This window comes from Cardiocondyla obscurior, linkage group LG04 (assembly GCF_019399895.1).
Source record: "Cardiocondyla obscurior isolate alpha-2009 linkage group LG04, Cobs3.1, whole genome shotgun sequence".
In the NCBI taxonomy this organism is placed as follows: Eukaryota; Metazoa; Arthropoda; class Insecta; order Hymenoptera; family Formicidae; genus Cardiocondyla; species Cardiocondyla obscurior.
The window spans coordinates 4,589,121-4,606,511 of NC_091867.1; the positions used below are offsets into that span (position 1 = coordinate 4,589,121).

Sequence of the window (17,391 nt, forward strand, 5' to 3'; positions counted from 1 at the left end):
TTACATATTATCAGTTTTCGCATTGTTAAATTTAAGAATTTTTCCACAGCGCATATTGTTAGTGAGATAATAATTTATTAGGTATGAATGATAAAGAAATACTTTTAATTAATTACTTCGAACAGAATAAAAAAATTAAATGCGTAATCGAGAAAGAAATGGATTTAATGCGACGGGAGTTAAAAGAGATCAATTTATCGTGGTGATAGATTGCGTTGCGCGTGCACTTAGGCCGTCCTTTACCCCTTTCAGTATTAACGATATTACCGAGGTCGCAGCAGTTCGGGGTGGACGATTAAATTTCTTCGCTCGGAATTAGAAGCGCAAGAGCCTTTCGTATAACGTCTATTAGCGTCGCGAATACAGCGCCCGGGGATCTATATGAATACTCCGTTTTGCGGAATTATTTATCTTTTAATCTCGCGTAAAAGCTTCGTTTATTGATGGGGCACCGTGCGCGATAAAACTTTCTCATTGCGCACGATGGCTATCATAACATTTTGTCCTCGGGCGTTTTATCGGATTGAGTACCGCCGAGGTGGCGATCGTTTGTATCAATTTGCCCGGAGCTGCAAGAATTTACTTGTGAAATATAGCCATCGCGAGTTCCTCCAAGTTTTTACGGAATTACGTTTCACAAAAAATTACGTTGCCACGTGGCGAAGTAATTTGCAGCTCTTCTGCGTTTCTTTGCAAATTTAATAAGTTCGACAGTTACCAAGCACGAGGAAGTACGTAAAAAATTAAAAAAAATATTAAATTAAGAAACATTTTGTCATCAAACAAACGTGGTAATCTAAAAATAAACTCGAAAATTGTTTATTTGCCCGATGCCGATTTCTAGGCTTGTCTACAAAAAGAGGAAACAAAAAAAGATAGAAAAAGCGTTTCTCTTCCGGAAGTAGAAGCACTTAATGGCGCATACGTTTCGCTTTCGGGAGATCACAACAAAATTACCACTTGGAAATTTAAAGGCAGTTTGCGTTCGGGAGCTCTCGCGCTCTCTACGCTCCCATTTGATTTAGTAAAATGTCCCGAGAGACATTCGGGACCTAATAGATTTCGGACAGCGGTGCGTGTACTAGAAAGGGAGAAGGCCCTCGGTATCCAAAGAAGAGGCGACTTCTTGTAGAACAAAGCTCGCCGCCTCGCATGCATCAGGCACCTCCTGCGTCCACAGTCGGGTCGCTGTCTCTTTCTCCCTCGCGTCAGGACGTTAACCAGATCACCGGATGCCCGGGACACTTTTCTCACCCACTCGGGCGTCGTTATCTGCGCCATTCGGAACGGGGCGGCCATAAAACGAGACCAGTTTCGTGCTCGGATGTTATTGAAAAATCCCATTAATTTCGCATTCCTCGGGGCAATAAAGAGCACGTCTATCGACAAGCGAATTCAGTGTCAGCTTATCGCGGACCGTCGGCGAAATGTGTTCGCGAGGCAGAGAGGATCGGTTCACGCATCTGACGTGGATCGTAAGAAAATCATTTATCGCGATTACTCTGTAGTTTTAACGGCGAACTTGATCGTGTCGGTAAGCGATGCTCGTTAAAGCTGTACGCAAAGTAGTGTGATTATTGGCTCTGTGATAACACCTCGCGTCGAACCTCGAATGAAGGCGAGATTACCTAACGGCTCTTAGCTTATCTTATTAACCCTCGATATACCCTCGCGCTCGTTTCGCTTATCTTTCACGTTAATATTGAGTCACTTATGGTGGATGCAAGTCTCTCATCGCGCTCTCTCGTGTGTGGGTGATTTCTCGCTGTTTCCGCGCAACCGGGCGTAATAACGTAGTTGCGGTAGCGTGGACGTGGGCTTTAATAGTCAATCTCCGACTCGTCGCTGATAGCTCGACGACCTTGTAGGCTCACTCTCGAAGTCCCTGAAACTCGTGCGTTCTCAATTTTTTTCAAGTGTCCCGAGCTAATTTCGATACTCCCGAAGTTATGCTAAGCGCAACTCCGTGCCTGGTCAATTATGTATAAAATCGTGCTGCGACTAGAGAAAGTCTCTTGTCGGAAGGATCGTGTACACGAAGATTAACGTAAACTTTCCAGAGCGTGTCAGAATGCTAACTCGATTTCACGTTGCACGAAATCCTGCTACCCTTCGCGGCGATCTCGCGTGCCGACGACGTTCCGACGCACATTCAAGGCGCGCACGCTGCTTCCCTCGGCGTCCTCATCAATGTTGCAGGTCAGCACGCAATGACCCTAGCCGACACGGCCGCGATACACTAAGTGGTTTTGCTCATAAAGCTGTAAGCCTCGGTAGGATAATGCTGGTAGTAAGTGCTTTTAAGTTACGGGGTGAATATCGCGGGTGCAAGAGCGCACATGCGACCCTGAGACCGAAAGCAAGGGAAGTCCCGCCGCATTTGAGATAACTTTCATCGCGAAACGGGTCAAATCGCTACGAGCTTTTTGATCATCTGGCAAAATAAGCCGAACGTTATATAAAAATTTTCGATAGAGGTGAACACTTAAATATATCGCTTAGAAAAACGACCGAGCTATCTTTGTTTTTCATATTTTCTTTAAAACGCGAGCGCATTCGGCTCTAGCCTCGATTAGAATTTATCACAGCACCGCGTTAATGGGTCTTTTCTTTTATTTTGCCGGCCCTCCGAATTTATAAACGACTTCTACGAATGTTAAACGTGAATACATTAGAGACTGACAACCATTGGTACACGTTACCAACAGGTATCGGGCGATAGCGGTCCATAAATTCGGACGATTTATGCAGAAGATTCTTTCTCGGTCTCTCCGCGATGTAAATTACGCGATTGTTTTCAATTTATTGAATGCAGGAAAATATTTCACGATACCGGCGGCGATGTTTACATTTTCTTTCCGACGCGATTTGCGGGCGTAATTTGGGCCGGGTCAACTAACGCTCCCGCGTTATTTTTACAATCCCGCCTCGGTTCCTCCATCGCGGCTCTTGCGGTGTCTTACAAACTCACGCGTGCATAAAGAGAGGAAAAAATTTGACGGACGGTATCGCGTTACTGGTAGGTTAGACGCTTTCCTGCTCCTCTAGTTTCTTTTTTTATTTCTCTTTTAGAAAAAGCGCTCGGTCGAGGGTCTAATAAAATTGAGACACAGCGAGAGTATGATGAGTTGCCCAAAATTCGACCTGACGTATAGGCGCTCGAGCTTTGAAAGCGGAGATATAAAATATACACACATGTACGGCGCCTTTCGTGAGTAAAAAACTCCGGTGTCGCTAAGAGAAATTAAAAGATATCCACGCAGGATGTGAATGAATTAATGGACCGAATTTGATAGCCAAACAATTTTAATTTTTGGCGACAAAAATCTGTTTAGTTGCCATTGTTTAAAAAAAAAAAAAAAAAAATTGTACAGGCTGCTTTTTAATCGACGAAATAAGAAAAAATTTTATTATTACTATATTTACGCTCGTTCCCCGTATTTTACTTTATCGCGAGAGATAAAAGGTACTCTGCAATCTCGAATGGTCATTAATTTTTCTGTGGAAATCGTTTGGAGACAAACGTTGATCGCGTGGCGTTCGACCATTCGCATCTCGATAAACGCAAATTACGGATATATGTATAATGTACAATAATCCCGTTTCAGTCGACGTGTCCACGCATCCTTACAGCCGGTCGAGCTAAGCGGAGAGGAGATTCTAATGAGAGCTCACTCACTCTCTCGCGAGATAAGCGTCGCGGTCGGGTAGCCCGTAACACGACGCATTCGTCCGTGCATTCCTGTCCGGTTTCCTCCTTTTCTAGTCGTCCCTCGGCACCCTTCGTCCCCTCTTCTCTCTCGTGCGTTGCAGCATCCACCGTGTCCGCGGTACAGCTCTCTTTCCCCATCCTCGCACGGTCGCACGGCCCTATCTCGCCAGGATTCGTTTCCTCTTTCTTCCTCCTCTCTCTTCTACCTGATCGCATCATCCCGCTTCTCCCCTCGCTTCACCGTCGTCCACCCCCGGCGTCTTTTGTCTTATTATTTTGTCGGCGCGCGCGGCCGGCAGGTATATCTCTCCTTCTACACGGCACTCCTCTCTCTTCTTCTTGCCGCGATCTCTGCATATAAACATCGCAGCTTTATCTGAACGTTTTATAGCGGGAGAGGTCCGCGCTGACCGAGGAGACCAACCCCGAAGAGGGAGGAGAGCCGGATCGGTGCCGGCTTTCTCGTACCAAGCATCCGCGCGCGGGCGTGGAGTGAGGATCACGGATCCACGGCCTACGCTTCGACTTCTTTGCGAACATCTTCCCCTCTGTCTCTGTCCGCTGCCATCCTCTTCCTGTCCCTTCGCCAATTACAATGTTTGTTTTCGCGAATTTCTGCCTTTGTCTCGCGCTGCTTCGTGCAATCCGCGCCGAACTCGAGAAAGTGCGACCGATGCAACGATAAAACTTCTTTCTTGTAAAATATCGTAAACGTAAAAGAAAAGAACGACCAAATATATTTGCATCTTGCAGATCTACCTCTCAGTCCCCTCGTTGCTTCTTCGCTTTTCGTATAGATCTTTTTTTCGCGTATAACGTTTAAATGTACATCAAGTTCATAAATAATGTTATTAATAAATGTGAAGTTTACGGAAAATTAGTCAACCGTTCAATATTGGTATTACAGACGGGAATAAATTCTTGAGCGACGCATTGTCGTTATTGGCAGACAGTGATTGAGTTGCAAAAATGTAATTAATGCTAGATCGATATATCGCGACAACAAGATTATTGATAGGTTTGCATGTAATTTAATTGACAGCGATCATATTTTATTATCACGTTGCCTAACGATTAAGTTTGTCGTTATGAATAATAATTTATTGTAATTGCTCTGCTTCTAATCAGTTATGGCTTTCTTGTTGTTATTGCCGGTTTATGAAACAGCCGCACGTCAGCCGTCTCGCGAGCTACGGTGATAAACCGATAAGCATGTAAATTTGTTCATACAAGTCGTCGCGCATTCGGGTCGAATTGCAACCGTGTCACTAAGTTACGACGTGCAACCAGCACGTGGTGTTTGAATTTAAAAGCACTGCTCGAGATATTAGCGCGGAGAGAGTTTCGTTACTCGTCGCTACGGAGCGTGAAGTAAATCTAATAATAACGACTTACACGCTCACTTTTAATATTTAATTGATACGCAACTTGATGTGCCAAAAAAAAAGAAAAAAAAAATTAATACACGAGATAGCAATTAAAATCGTTATACATTATTAACAAAAACTTGACTTATTTTCACGCGAGTTCAGGACATGTTGCAAATACTTTTTGCTCTCGAACATGTTACATGTATTTAGTGATCCATACAAAACCACTATAAGTATAAATTTCACTTTTTTACATATTATCAAGTAAATCAATGTCTCTTTAACGTGTTTTCTCGTTTTAAGAACTAACTCGTAAGTAATTCACGCGACTGACTGTGCTCGCTTTGCTGGTTTAATTGCGAATTTAATTATTGCTTCTTAGGAAATTATTTATACGTTCATTAGAAATAAACAAAGATAACACATACATACTAGATCTAGGTCTCGACATAGATATTTTTCTCATTTAACTTTTAATAATTCGTATTTTTATGTACAAACAGTATTAAACTTTGATTTTTCTACGTTCTCGTACGCTCGTTTTATACGCATTTTTATTAACTGTCCCGCATATACATGTACACAAAAAACAAGTGTATTGCGTAACATTGATTCCGATATAAATATCTGAAATTATAAGGTCAACGTTAACGTGAAAAAGGAATTTATTCATCACGAGATTATGTTTAAAGACGGGAATATTTGAAGTTTCTCTGATGCACGTTCGGTAAACACAGTTATTAGTAATTGTTGTTTGAATGGGTGCCAGTTGCACGGTCATTTACGCCAGCCAAGACGAGTCTTTATAACTGACGCACGGTCTCAAATCTACTGCGCGTGCAAAATCATTTGTTACTTCCGTTTAAGCTTTGAGTAAAGTGTCTCTGAAACATGTGCTCACGCGGCAGCTGGCTTGCAAAACGCCGTAACATCTATTAATTGAAAATGATCCCGCACGAATCTCGTTTCGCGAGATTGCCTTACGTGTTAACCGTCGCCGTGCGTTTAGCTCGCAATCTAATGAGTTTATTTCCGCCAAGATTGCCAATATCATTACACCACCTTAGAAACATTACGATTCCCTCGCACTTTATCGAAAGCTAATTAAATATCTGACATTAGGCATTTACATTAGGTATTTTACACGTAAAAAAAGGGGAGGGATACGTTCCACTTTTTTTATTTAATATAATGATGTATCCGTTGTTAGTTATGTCATCAATTTATAAGATTCATTAATCGTTAATTGTAAAGCGGCAAAAGATATATGTAATAACCGAGCATGGAAAATCAGTACCGCAACCAAGTGACAATATTTTATAAAATAATATCTTATTTGTAATGGAACTTTATTCAGGCGCCTATAATACTTAAGACGCGTAATATAATTTTCAAGAGACCATTTAGTTATCAACCTAATGCGTTTCTTTTTCCTGCATGAGACTCTTCGTCTACAAGAACGGTGCCCTTCGCGTTAAGAGCAGCTGTTTAAAACCCGTCCCGGTTTGCCGCAAGTTATTACGTAGACCGTGGCCCGTCGCGTCTATAAGTTCGCGGTAAAACATTGAGATAAGGTCCAATTAGCTTATCAAAAGGAAGGTAGTTAACTCGAAAAACAGAAAGGTATGACGTACGTTAGTAATTATAAATGCGTGTCGAAGGGAAACGAAAACAACGAAAAGATAACAGAGTGCTCACCTACGTGATTATTGTCAAAACTCATAAATAATTCCCCGTAAATAATAGCTAATCAATTTGCATTTGGTATACGTCGTGAGTCATTCGATCTCGATGATTTTTAAGAAAAATTATGGAATTATCTCGAGCCGCTACGCGCTATAAAAAATATGCAGAAGCACGTCGAGTATTAGTTTCGTTTTTCCGCGATGTTCGCCGTCGGGATCGCGATAATTTGCCGTCGCTGAACGTCGCAACGTAAAAGGTACGCGCGCATGGCATTGCCTCAGTCTTTTCCTTACCTTGATTCCCATCGGCGGTTCAAAGAACAAAAAAGTGTGAGAGCTGTAAAATTTACGAGTCCTAACGTTCTCTCCGCCGCGCGTTTATCGCGAGCGAAACGTTTAACGATCGTCGCGCCGCGATCAGCGCGACGCAGCGATATTTACGACGAACGATTTTTCGGATAGCACAGGGTTAAGGAGTGGGTGTACGTGTGACATCGACCGACGCGGCCAGACTTCCATATAAATAGTAATATATTTTGCATTTTTGCGCGCTCGCGCACGTTACAGTTCAATAAATATTTTTTAAGTTTTATTTACATAGGCGGCGGAAGAGGCAAATGATAAACCCTTAATCGTGGTCGCGATCACAAAAATTATAGAACGAACCTGTTCAGCGTGTTGAGAAAACGTTGTCGAAACTGATCCAGTCGCGTCAACTCTTTAAGTATTGATATGACAGTTGTTGCAGTCTCAGTCTTAAGACTAACGCTTATAAACTTTTAGATAAAAAGTAAAAAATGTAAAAATTAAGGAACATTGTTCGAACAATTTGCGTTACTGGAATTCATACAGTTATCGGGCATGTAGATTTTAAGATCTTAAAGAGTTAAACACGGCGAATAATAGTTTTTTCTTTTCTTTTTTCGCTCGATAGCAAGATTCTGTACCACAAGTTTAAGGTCGTTCTTCGCGCATTTTCACGGCGTTGTAAATACCATTGCGCGGCCTAATGACAATTTTTTGCGGCATATAACATGTTTACTTTATATTTCGCGCCGACAGTAAAAGCAAAATCTGTCCTCTAACGTCGAAGAAATTATTTATGGCACTAATTTGATCGTCCGCGAGCCAATCACGTATTTACCAACCATCACAACATGTGCGCGTGATTAATCTCGCGAGGATTGCTTTCGGCACACACTGAATATCTTCGGAGAACATCAAGAACATATATGCGATCTTCAGATCCGCGAAATCCAGGAAGGTGCAGACCTCCCGATGAATCGGCAGTGCGTTGGGCGGCGGTGAAAGAACCAAGAAAAACGCGTCTTCTTCTCGAGAGTTTTCTCTCACGTCACTAGTTTCCAGTTTAATATATTTCTCGCGTGGTCCGTGCACGGTCGTATATGATTAAATGTATCCTACTCGGGCGTCGAAGTCATTGACGCGGCAGTTACAGGAACGTGTGAGACGAGACTTGCGAGATCAATTCACGTATTGCACGACGATCGATCGCGGCGTCGGTCACTACAGTTTCTCGAGCGCGCGACTGTTCGTCAGCAACTCCCTGGTGAGTCTCCACACCTGCTTCGCGGCGTTCTCCAGGCCGCTGGGCGATTTTCCCTTGAATAGATCGAGATTCGGTAGGAAGTAATGCGGGCATCTACGGCACTGCAAGCAGGAGATTAGCTGCAGAAAAATGCCGTTAATTCGCTCGGCCAGGCAGCCTTCGTCCCATTCCGCCTCGTGAGGGTGTTTTTCGCACTCGTAAAGCAGCAAAGTTTTCATGTGATAGCTGGTGACCGGGTTGCCCGGCAGCTCAAGGTGTCGGTCCCTCAGGGTCTTCAGTATACTGAGGCAACGTTTTCTACTCGCGCCTTGCAACAATCGATTCTCCGCGTCGATAAACGACAACGCCCAAGCGTCGCCTTCCATGGCCGACTGCTTGCCTTGCAGGCCTATGCATTCCTTCGAGAGCATATCGAAACCTTCCGCCTTCACCTCGGCGACTATGTTCGGGTGCGGCCAAGGTATATGCGCGATCGGCCAGTGGGAGGCCGATCTCGGCCAGAGACCGGCGCATTTAAATGCCGGCGTGATCTGCACGACGTATCGCTCGCGTATCCGTAGTTTCACCTCGGTGGTATCGGCGATCATCTTCACCGAATCTCGATACGTACACTTGTCGCAGGCTTGCGCCACTAAGGTTTGAAATCTCGAGCGTATTTTCCTGGCCGACAGGTAACCGGATGCGGTGATGAATTCTACCCAGAGGGACATAGATCGCTTGCGCCCGTCGCTGAGTTTCAGCACGGCGCAGCCCGGCAGGGTGCCGTCATCCACAAAGTTCAACACGCCCATCTGGTTCAAGTAGATGACGATCTCGAACTCCGTCGGCGAGATAACGTCCAACCCGTCGAATCGGCCGTTGTAGTCCGTCAAAGACGAGATAAATCTCGGCTCCTGCACCTCCACCTCTTTTAACACGTCTTGCACGACTCGACACACTTCTTGAATGGTCTTCGCCACCTGACTCTTTCGGCTCATTACCCGTTCGCCAAAATACTTGTTGAACTGATAGACCATCCTGGAGTGGGACGAAATCATATCAGGCGGTACGAGCATCGTGCACCGCCCGTAGTCCACGGATGGCTGTTACGCGGTCTTCAGCTTCTCCGGCTCGTTACATTCTCGTGTCTTTTCATCCAGGTCTGATTCTGCTTCGCGTTGTCATCGAGCCGCTTTGCGCGATCTGTCGCGCTGGTAGACGCGAACGTAACCGCTCCGTGAATCAGCGTTAGACTCGTTTTCCACCTGGCGTTCGCCAGGACGCGCCGTGCGCCGGAGACACCAACGAAACGGGAGGAAGAAGTATCACGAGCGTCTCCGTGCAGGAGCAGATTGCCGACTGCGCTGATGTCTACCTCCTCTTCGTCACCCATCCTCTGAAGCGAGCACGAACGTACAGTGTTTCTGGCACGCCTCTTCTGGCACACAACGCCTTCTGGCAAGGTTTTTTAGCCAATCGGGGATTTGCCACGCTGTGCAGGCGTGGTGAACTGCGCCAGACCGACAAGATCGATCCGACACAGATACTCTAACAACGTTCGTGTGTGGAGTATGCGGCAGGGGAACGTAGGTAACGCGGGGCAACCCTCGTGGTAGCCCTTCTTCCTTCCCATGAATTATGTAGGAACTGCTTAGTTTATTTCCCATCCGTGAGGGCACGATCCCTCCTCTGCAGCCCTTTTAGTTATTCCAAAATTTTCGACATGGTGGACCACAGTCGTGTTTACGCCACCGAATAGAGTTATCTTCAACTTCATGTCAAAGACATTTTATTTTCAAAGGTTTAACATTGAACGTCGATGGGCCGTAATAATTATTCCTGGCCGTATTCAACTTATTGAATTAGCGTTGTCGAGAAAAATTTTTTTTTTGCAGCATGATTGAATTAATTCGAATATTTTTTTATGCAAACAAAAATGTTGAAAAAAATAATTATAAAATTATTAATAACATGTCACGTAATATTTATGACGAGATTACATTATTTAATTAATATTGCTATGTCGTTTCTCGTGATATTAAATACAAAACGTATTTTTAGCAAAGAAACTTAAAAAGGGCAGAAAGACGTTATTATCTTAATATGTCCTATAACGATAAAAATATTGCAGTGTTTTGCAGTAAAGAATGCAATTTGATATTCCACAGTTGGTAGAAATCTTTATTGTTCGTGTTAGAGTGTAATAACAATTATCGTACGCATTTGGAAATAGTCGGACGTCTGGTAAAGCAAGGAAAGTGAATGGCAGCGGTTAACGAATGTCATCACCAGGAAAGGAAGACGCGGAACGTTAAGGATAAAATTAAGATAAGAACGTGATATTCTAGGTAGGCGTATAATAAAGATGATGGTCTTCGCCTTGCTGCCAGCGAGTTATTCAAGGCTTCTATAACATACATGTTAAGTACAAGTATTTGTATAATAATTATGATAATACACGTGTATCGTGATATGTAACACATTACGCGAAAAATATGTTCCCGAGAAAAAAAAAGAAAAAACTGTTTCGTCGGAAATTAATTAGCAAAGATACTGTCATACTCTAACGTTACATGTTACGAAACGTGAAATTTACGAATCAAATCAAATTAAATTCTCGTGAAAATACATTCGCAAAGTTAAGCAGTATTTACCGCGGCAGAAACGCGACATTTGATAGGATTATATTAAAATACATAGTATTTTGTGTCGAAATTATTTTAATTATAAAAAAAATAAAAATTATATTTTTTAAACATACTTTTTAATATACATTTGTGTATATTATCTGCGGATACACGCACACATAAAATTTGCACAAAATTACTACAACACATCGAATAAGATTTTCTAATCGCAATTGAATAATTTCTAAGGGTTAGGGGGTTTATTTTCACATATATAATTATTTAATTGAAGATGAAATAACTGCATTTAATCATTATGTACATTTTATGCTTCAAATATACATATGATGATCCGATTGTAAAATAAATATCGTTTAAATAATATAATAGAAGTATACCACATATATACATATAACAATAAGTTATAAAACTATCAGAAGCTTATTATTAACCGATTATAAATATTATTAAGAACTTAATAACAAATCACATTATTTTCTTTCGCTAAAGAGATAATTATAGTAACAGTTAATTAAAACAAATTATATATTTTATGCTTTTTTTAACAAATTTAAAAAGCAAAAATAATTTTTATTAAAATATTTTAAGTATAGATATTTCATTCGTCAGTACAGTCGTGCGGAGTAATGCTAAACTTTAAAACAATGTATCTTCAAAATTTTCTTCTCTATTTTATTGCTATTATAATTCTGATTTCGTTGTTTTATAGTTGAAACGAAGTAGTTCTTATCTCACTAAATAATTTGAAATTTATTTGAAACATTTTGTTTTAACAGAATTAATTGCACGATTTATATGCATTGCAACATAACGTTTCGTGTTAACTATCGAGCTATTTTATAACACTCATCTAATTGCACGGTTATCATTTAGTTGTTGTGAGATTGCTCATTGACATTTACAGAAATTTACATAAATAAAAAAAATATAAATATATTAATTTCGAAACAATCGCTTAACTAATCAAAATATAACGTTTAAAACAAAACTAAATTAGATTAAAAATTAAAAATGAGCCTAATGTTTGCTTCACAATAATTGCACAATATAAAAAAGACAAGCGATGAGATTTTTAACTGGGACTATTTAAAGAGAATTAAAAGCTCAGGTTATCTGACCGACGATCGTTATTGCTCGTTGAATCGCGGTAGTTGCTGAAGGAAAACAAGCACGATTTAAAGTAGCTTACGTGTCGAGAATCATTTGTAACAATGCACCAAGCCCTTGATACAAGCGTGTATTAAGTTATAACAGTAACTACAATACTGTTGGCGTGTAATATCAGAGAAGCACGTAATACCAGCCGGTAGAAATGTTCTCTAGATTTGTTGCACGTGTCACCGTTTCTCTTTTCGTCAATGCACGGTTCTTTTTTTTTTTTTTAATTTTTTTTCGAGCAGAACGCTAAAGCTTCTCTAACGCGCGACTGTTCGTAAGAAGCTCTCTCGTGAGTCTCCAAACTTGCTTCGCAGCGTTCTCCAGACCGCTTGGCGATTTTCCCTTGAAGAGATCGAGATTTGGCAAAAAGTAGTGCGGACACCGCCGACACTGCAGGCAGGATATCAGTTGCAAAAAGATACCGTTAATACGATCGGCCAAGCATCCCTCGTCCCATTCGGTCTCGAGGGGATGTTTCTCGCACTCGTGCAACAGTAGCGTTTTCATGTGATAGCTCGTGACTGGATTTCCGGGCAGATCGAGGTGTCGATCTCTTAAGGTTTTGAGTATGCTCAAACACTTTCGGCGGCAGCCGCCCTGCAGCAATCTGGTTTCCGCTTCCGTGAAGGACAATACCCAGGCGTCACCCTCCATCGCCGACTGTTTGCCCTGAAGAGCGACGCTCTCCTTCGACAATAAGTCGAAGCCCTCCGTTTTGACTTCCGCCACCAGGTTAGGATGAGGCCAAGGTATATGCGGTATCGGCCAATGTGCGGCGGATCGCGGCCACACACCCGAGCATTTAAACGCCGGCGTAATTTGCACGACGTACCGCTCGCGTATTCGCAGCTTCACTTCGGTGGTGTCGGCGATCATCTTCACCGAGTCTCTGTAGTTACACTTGTCGCAGGCCTGAGCCACCAGGGTCTGAAACCGCGAACGTATCTTCCTGGCCGACAAATAGCCGGACGCGGTGATGAACTCGACCCAGAGGGACATGGACCGCTTGCGTCCATCGCTGAGCTTCAGCACGGCGCATCCCGGCAGGGTGCCGTCGTCGACAAAGTTGAAGACCCCCATCTGATTAAGGTAGAGGACCACCTCGAATTCACCCGGAGAGATCACCTCGAGGCCCTCGTAGCGGCCGTTGCACTCGGTCAGCGAGGAGATGAAGCGCGGCTCTTGCACCTCGACCTCCTTGAGCACGTCCTGCACGACCTTGCACACCTCTCGTATGGTCTTCTGCACCTGGCCCATGCGAGCCTGTACGCGCTCGGCGTAATACTTGTTCATTTGGTACAGCATCTTCGACGGGCCGCCCATAATGTCTTGTGGTACCAACATCATGACGAGGTAGTCCGTTGCCGACGATCCTGGGAATGTTGGCCCGCTTCGAACGAGCGAGTCTCATTCTCCCGTGCGTCTATTCACTCACGGATCGACATGTCATAAGTGTTGCTCTTATCGCCGATCGTTTTCTCGCGCATGATTCCGACGGCACCCAAAGCGGTCGCGCTAGAGATTGATGTCGCCTCGATTTTTGGGCCGGGTGGAGGGAGAGGCACTGCTCAAAATTTGCAGTCTCAAAAAAAAGTCGCCGGAACGGGTTACGGATGGACGAACCGTGCGTGCCTAATCGCGCGGCAGGTGTTGTACGTGCAACGAGCGCGGCTTGAGGTGTCCCGCGCGCGCGACGACAGAGAGAACGTCGCTGACCACCGGCTGGTTCTACTGCTTGTTGTAGTTGTGTGCTCCGTTGCTGAAGTCCCGCCTTCCAAACGACAGGATCACGTGGAGTATGCGCGTTGTTACCACGCCTCCTGTCGTGCTTCCTCCACTATTCCTCCACCGCTCGGGTACTGTCGCTATCGATATTACTGGATAGCGATAAGATATGCGATTCAAGGATCCCCATGACATTCCATTACTAGCGATGTTTCGATTTTCGACAATACTTTTATCCGGCTTTTATAAGCAATTTTGAGAAATTTTTGTGAAATTTTTGTGAAATTTTGCTTTTAAACGGAAACATAGAATTTTATATAAGGCGTCATCGATGAAACATGATACGTGTACATATTTTTATTTATTAATATTATATTTGTTGAATTATTATAATGATAATGATAGTAATGAAGATAGTTTTAAAAAAGTAAAAATATTTTTATGAAAGGCACAGTTCTAATACTATTTTCATAAATATATGTTGGTAGCTAGAACATATTTGAGCGAGTGAACGGAGAGTTTGCGCGATTCCATAGCACGATAATCCGAAACATGGCCAAGTGAATAGATACGATAAGATTCCGTTGAAAGGATCATTTGAATATTGGGCGCTGGCATGAAAGGCGACGACACTTTCTCGCTTTCGTTCGTACACCGCCGAACGTAAATATGAAGTTTCAGTCTCGATGGATGGTACACGCGTATAGATACACGCACCGTAGAAGCAGGTGTGCGACAACGAAAAATAGCTTACAAACACGTGATACTGGGGACTCCCTTTTATAGCACAATCGTAAAAACTCACGCTACACAAATATTCACTGAAGAATACTGATCGATCAGACGGATATCCAACTCGTCGACTATTCAGATTTTCCCGATTAGAGACCACCATATTCTTCAGTTACCACCGTTCTTGCCTGTTCGATCATTTTTATTCTTCGCGATAAAATAAAAAATAAATGTTACTATTTAGAATAAAAATATTTTTTGCAACATTATTTGTTTCGAATTTTTTATAATCGTTTCTTACCTCGGTCATTGGAAATCAAATTTTTACCTATATAAAAAAAAAATAATTAATTTTGATCTTTTTATTTCATATATTTCATTTACTTCATTTACGTCGTTCGTCACTGTAGAGCTTGTTGTTTATGCCTCGATTGCCAAAGCTGCGGAGCGAAACGACGGGTTATGCCAGAGAGCCGCGCCACATTCAATTCGTACTCCTCGTTCGTGGATAATCGAATAAAGCTCGAGAATCCAATCTACTCCAAGTTGGAATGGTAGATTGGTACCCGGCGGTCCCTATTTCTCTCTCGCTAATACGACTTGATTCATGAGCCGAGCACGTGTGTCGTACTCGCGATCTCTCTCTCCGTCTCGCTCTTCCCGTTTCGTTCTCCCATCTTGCGTTGGTGAGGCGAGGGGTCAAACGTTCTGCTACATCAGCCCTCGCATTAAGGCAGAACTCGAGGGCTCCTACCGCCCTAAATGCGCCTTTCATCATCCCATTTCAAGTTAATTCGTTTATCATCTGAATTATTTGTACACCGACGTTCTCGCGACCTGGCTCCGAAAATGACACTCTTGAGAAATTACCGCTCGATCGAGATACGAGCTGTCGGATATAAAAAAAAAATTGATTAAGGGCGATTTAACTCCAACTTAGATTCACCCGAGCAAATTTATTAATACGCGAATATTATTCAGTCTCGCGAACGCCGATTATGTTTTCATTTTCTTATCATTTTCATCGTGGGCAGAAAAATGAGCTCGAGCAATCGTCGTACGTCAAAATATCTCGCTTAGTAAATTGTATAGTACAATAGGTACAAGAAAACTTCGGTTTCCATTGCGTAGGGCCGCCTGTTCTCATTGTGCAACGTTTCTATCGAAAATCATGACGCATCTTTTGGGACGACCACTCCGCGTTCTATGCAGACGGCACGCCGAGTCGACCTTGTAAATCAGCTCGAATGAACATCCCCGCGTAATCCTCGAGTAATCCGGGACTCGTTCGTTGAGCTTTGGCAGCCGGTAGAGAAGCGGCGACCGTGGAGTGCGTATTTCACGGTTTCTTTGTCAAATGGCACGGAAAATATAGATCGTCCCGAATGTCGAGATTCTACCGTGAAGAAGTTGTCCCGATTGTTACGTAAGTCTGCCATTACAAAAACCATTTGTTAGATCGAACGATCGAAAGTGAAGGAGAAATTTCTCATTTTACTTAAATATTACATTAATTATTTTACATTGCATTAAATATTAAATGACAGATTTTTTTTAGTAAACGAAACAAAAATAAATTTCTTTTTGCATATGAATTATACGATTATTATAAATTATTTCGAATGCACGCAATATATTCGGGACAGAGCCGTGCAACAATTAAAGCCGGTCGTTTACGATGGAATTATTAATAGCAGAGGCAACCGATGCTCTAATCTCCTTAGAATTCATAGACTATTAGCTCAGACGAGCCACTTAACGCGACAGACGGCCTGCTCACATCTGTTACCGGAAACAGGTCATATTATTTACCGTTTTATGATACCTGGGAAAACCGGCAGCACGGGTTAATTGAATGGAAAAACGTCGATCTCTTTCCGCTAGCTATTGAGTGTCATTAGCTCGCCGACCCGCCGTTCCGTTCGTATTTCCGTGCTCGATGGCGATTTCTTCGTCACGCGCGTATGCTGTGCTTTCGGAAGATTTTTATTCTTTACTTGCGTGGCAACAAATTTAGCGGAACGCGAGATGCGTCACGCCACGCGGTTGTCCTTTGTGCGTTACGCACGGTGCGTTATCTCGCGCGATGCTGCGGTAATAAAGGTATGAGAACACGCACGTGGCGCGCATAACTCATCGCCGCTTGGGATCGCTGAGATGGCAGCCGAATGTTTCGAACATTAGCCGGCATAACCGCTGAAAAGATACTACACCGCCCAACATGACAATAAAATATCCTACGATCGTTCTATGAAATTTTACAAAACTTAATTTCCTTTCGTTTTTTTGCAATAATAAATTCACACGGATATACATATTATACCTAAAACATTTTTTTAATATTTAAATGCAATTTAAAAATAAATTTTTTTTATTTGCTATCAAGTAAAACAAATATTTTATTTTAAGTAAATTGTCGTTTAAATTCTAAATTAACTGATGATTAAAATTATATTTTAATTTTCTTTATACATTTATTCGATGTGTATTTAATTGATTAATGCTGGGGAATCAATGAGATCTGCGAAGAGACACCCCTTCGGTGAGTAAGTGAGATGTATGCAAGCATAACATTTTACTAGTCATTCGTACGTAACACTTTATTGTGCCATTTGTATTATCGTATCGTGATTTCGAAAGAATCGGTACTCGTGGCGTAGGGTCGCTGCTCGTAGGTGTCCAAGAGAACCCCACGAGTGGAGCGGCGGGTCCCATTATTGTCCAGCGCTTAATCTGTTTGTTGTATACCGCCGGCGGGCTGCTAAGTGGTATCCCATTCTACAATATCCCTATATGCTGCATATAGGACCAT

At 42.6% G+C, this 17,391-nt stretch overlaps 3 protein-coding genes across 16 annotated transcripts in view; 1 reads left to right on the forward strand and 2 right to left on the reverse strand.

Annotated features, from left to right (window-relative positions):
• Nucleotides 1-17,391, forward strand: part of Rg (A kinase anchor protein rugose) — a 266,288-nt gene that overhangs the window by 229,618 nt on the left and 19,279 nt on the right. The window lies entirely within an intron of this gene.
• LOC139102322 (protein mab-21) lies at nucleotides 7,281-9,686 on the reverse strand. Its single transcript, XM_070656150.1, has one exon. It carries the CDS (start codon nucleotides 9,390-9,392, stop codon nucleotides 8,295-8,297), a length of 1,098 nt encoding a protein of 365 aa, XP_070512251.1. The 5' UTR covers nucleotides 9,393-9,686; the 3' UTR covers nucleotides 7,281-8,294.
• On the reverse strand, nucleotides 12,293-16,928 carry LOC139102321 (protein mab-21). The gene has a single exon (XM_070656149.1). It carries the CDS (start codon nucleotides 13,467-13,469, stop codon nucleotides 12,369-12,371), a length of 1,101 nt encoding a protein of 366 aa, XP_070512250.1. The 5' UTR covers nucleotides 13,470-16,928; the 3' UTR covers nucleotides 12,293-12,368.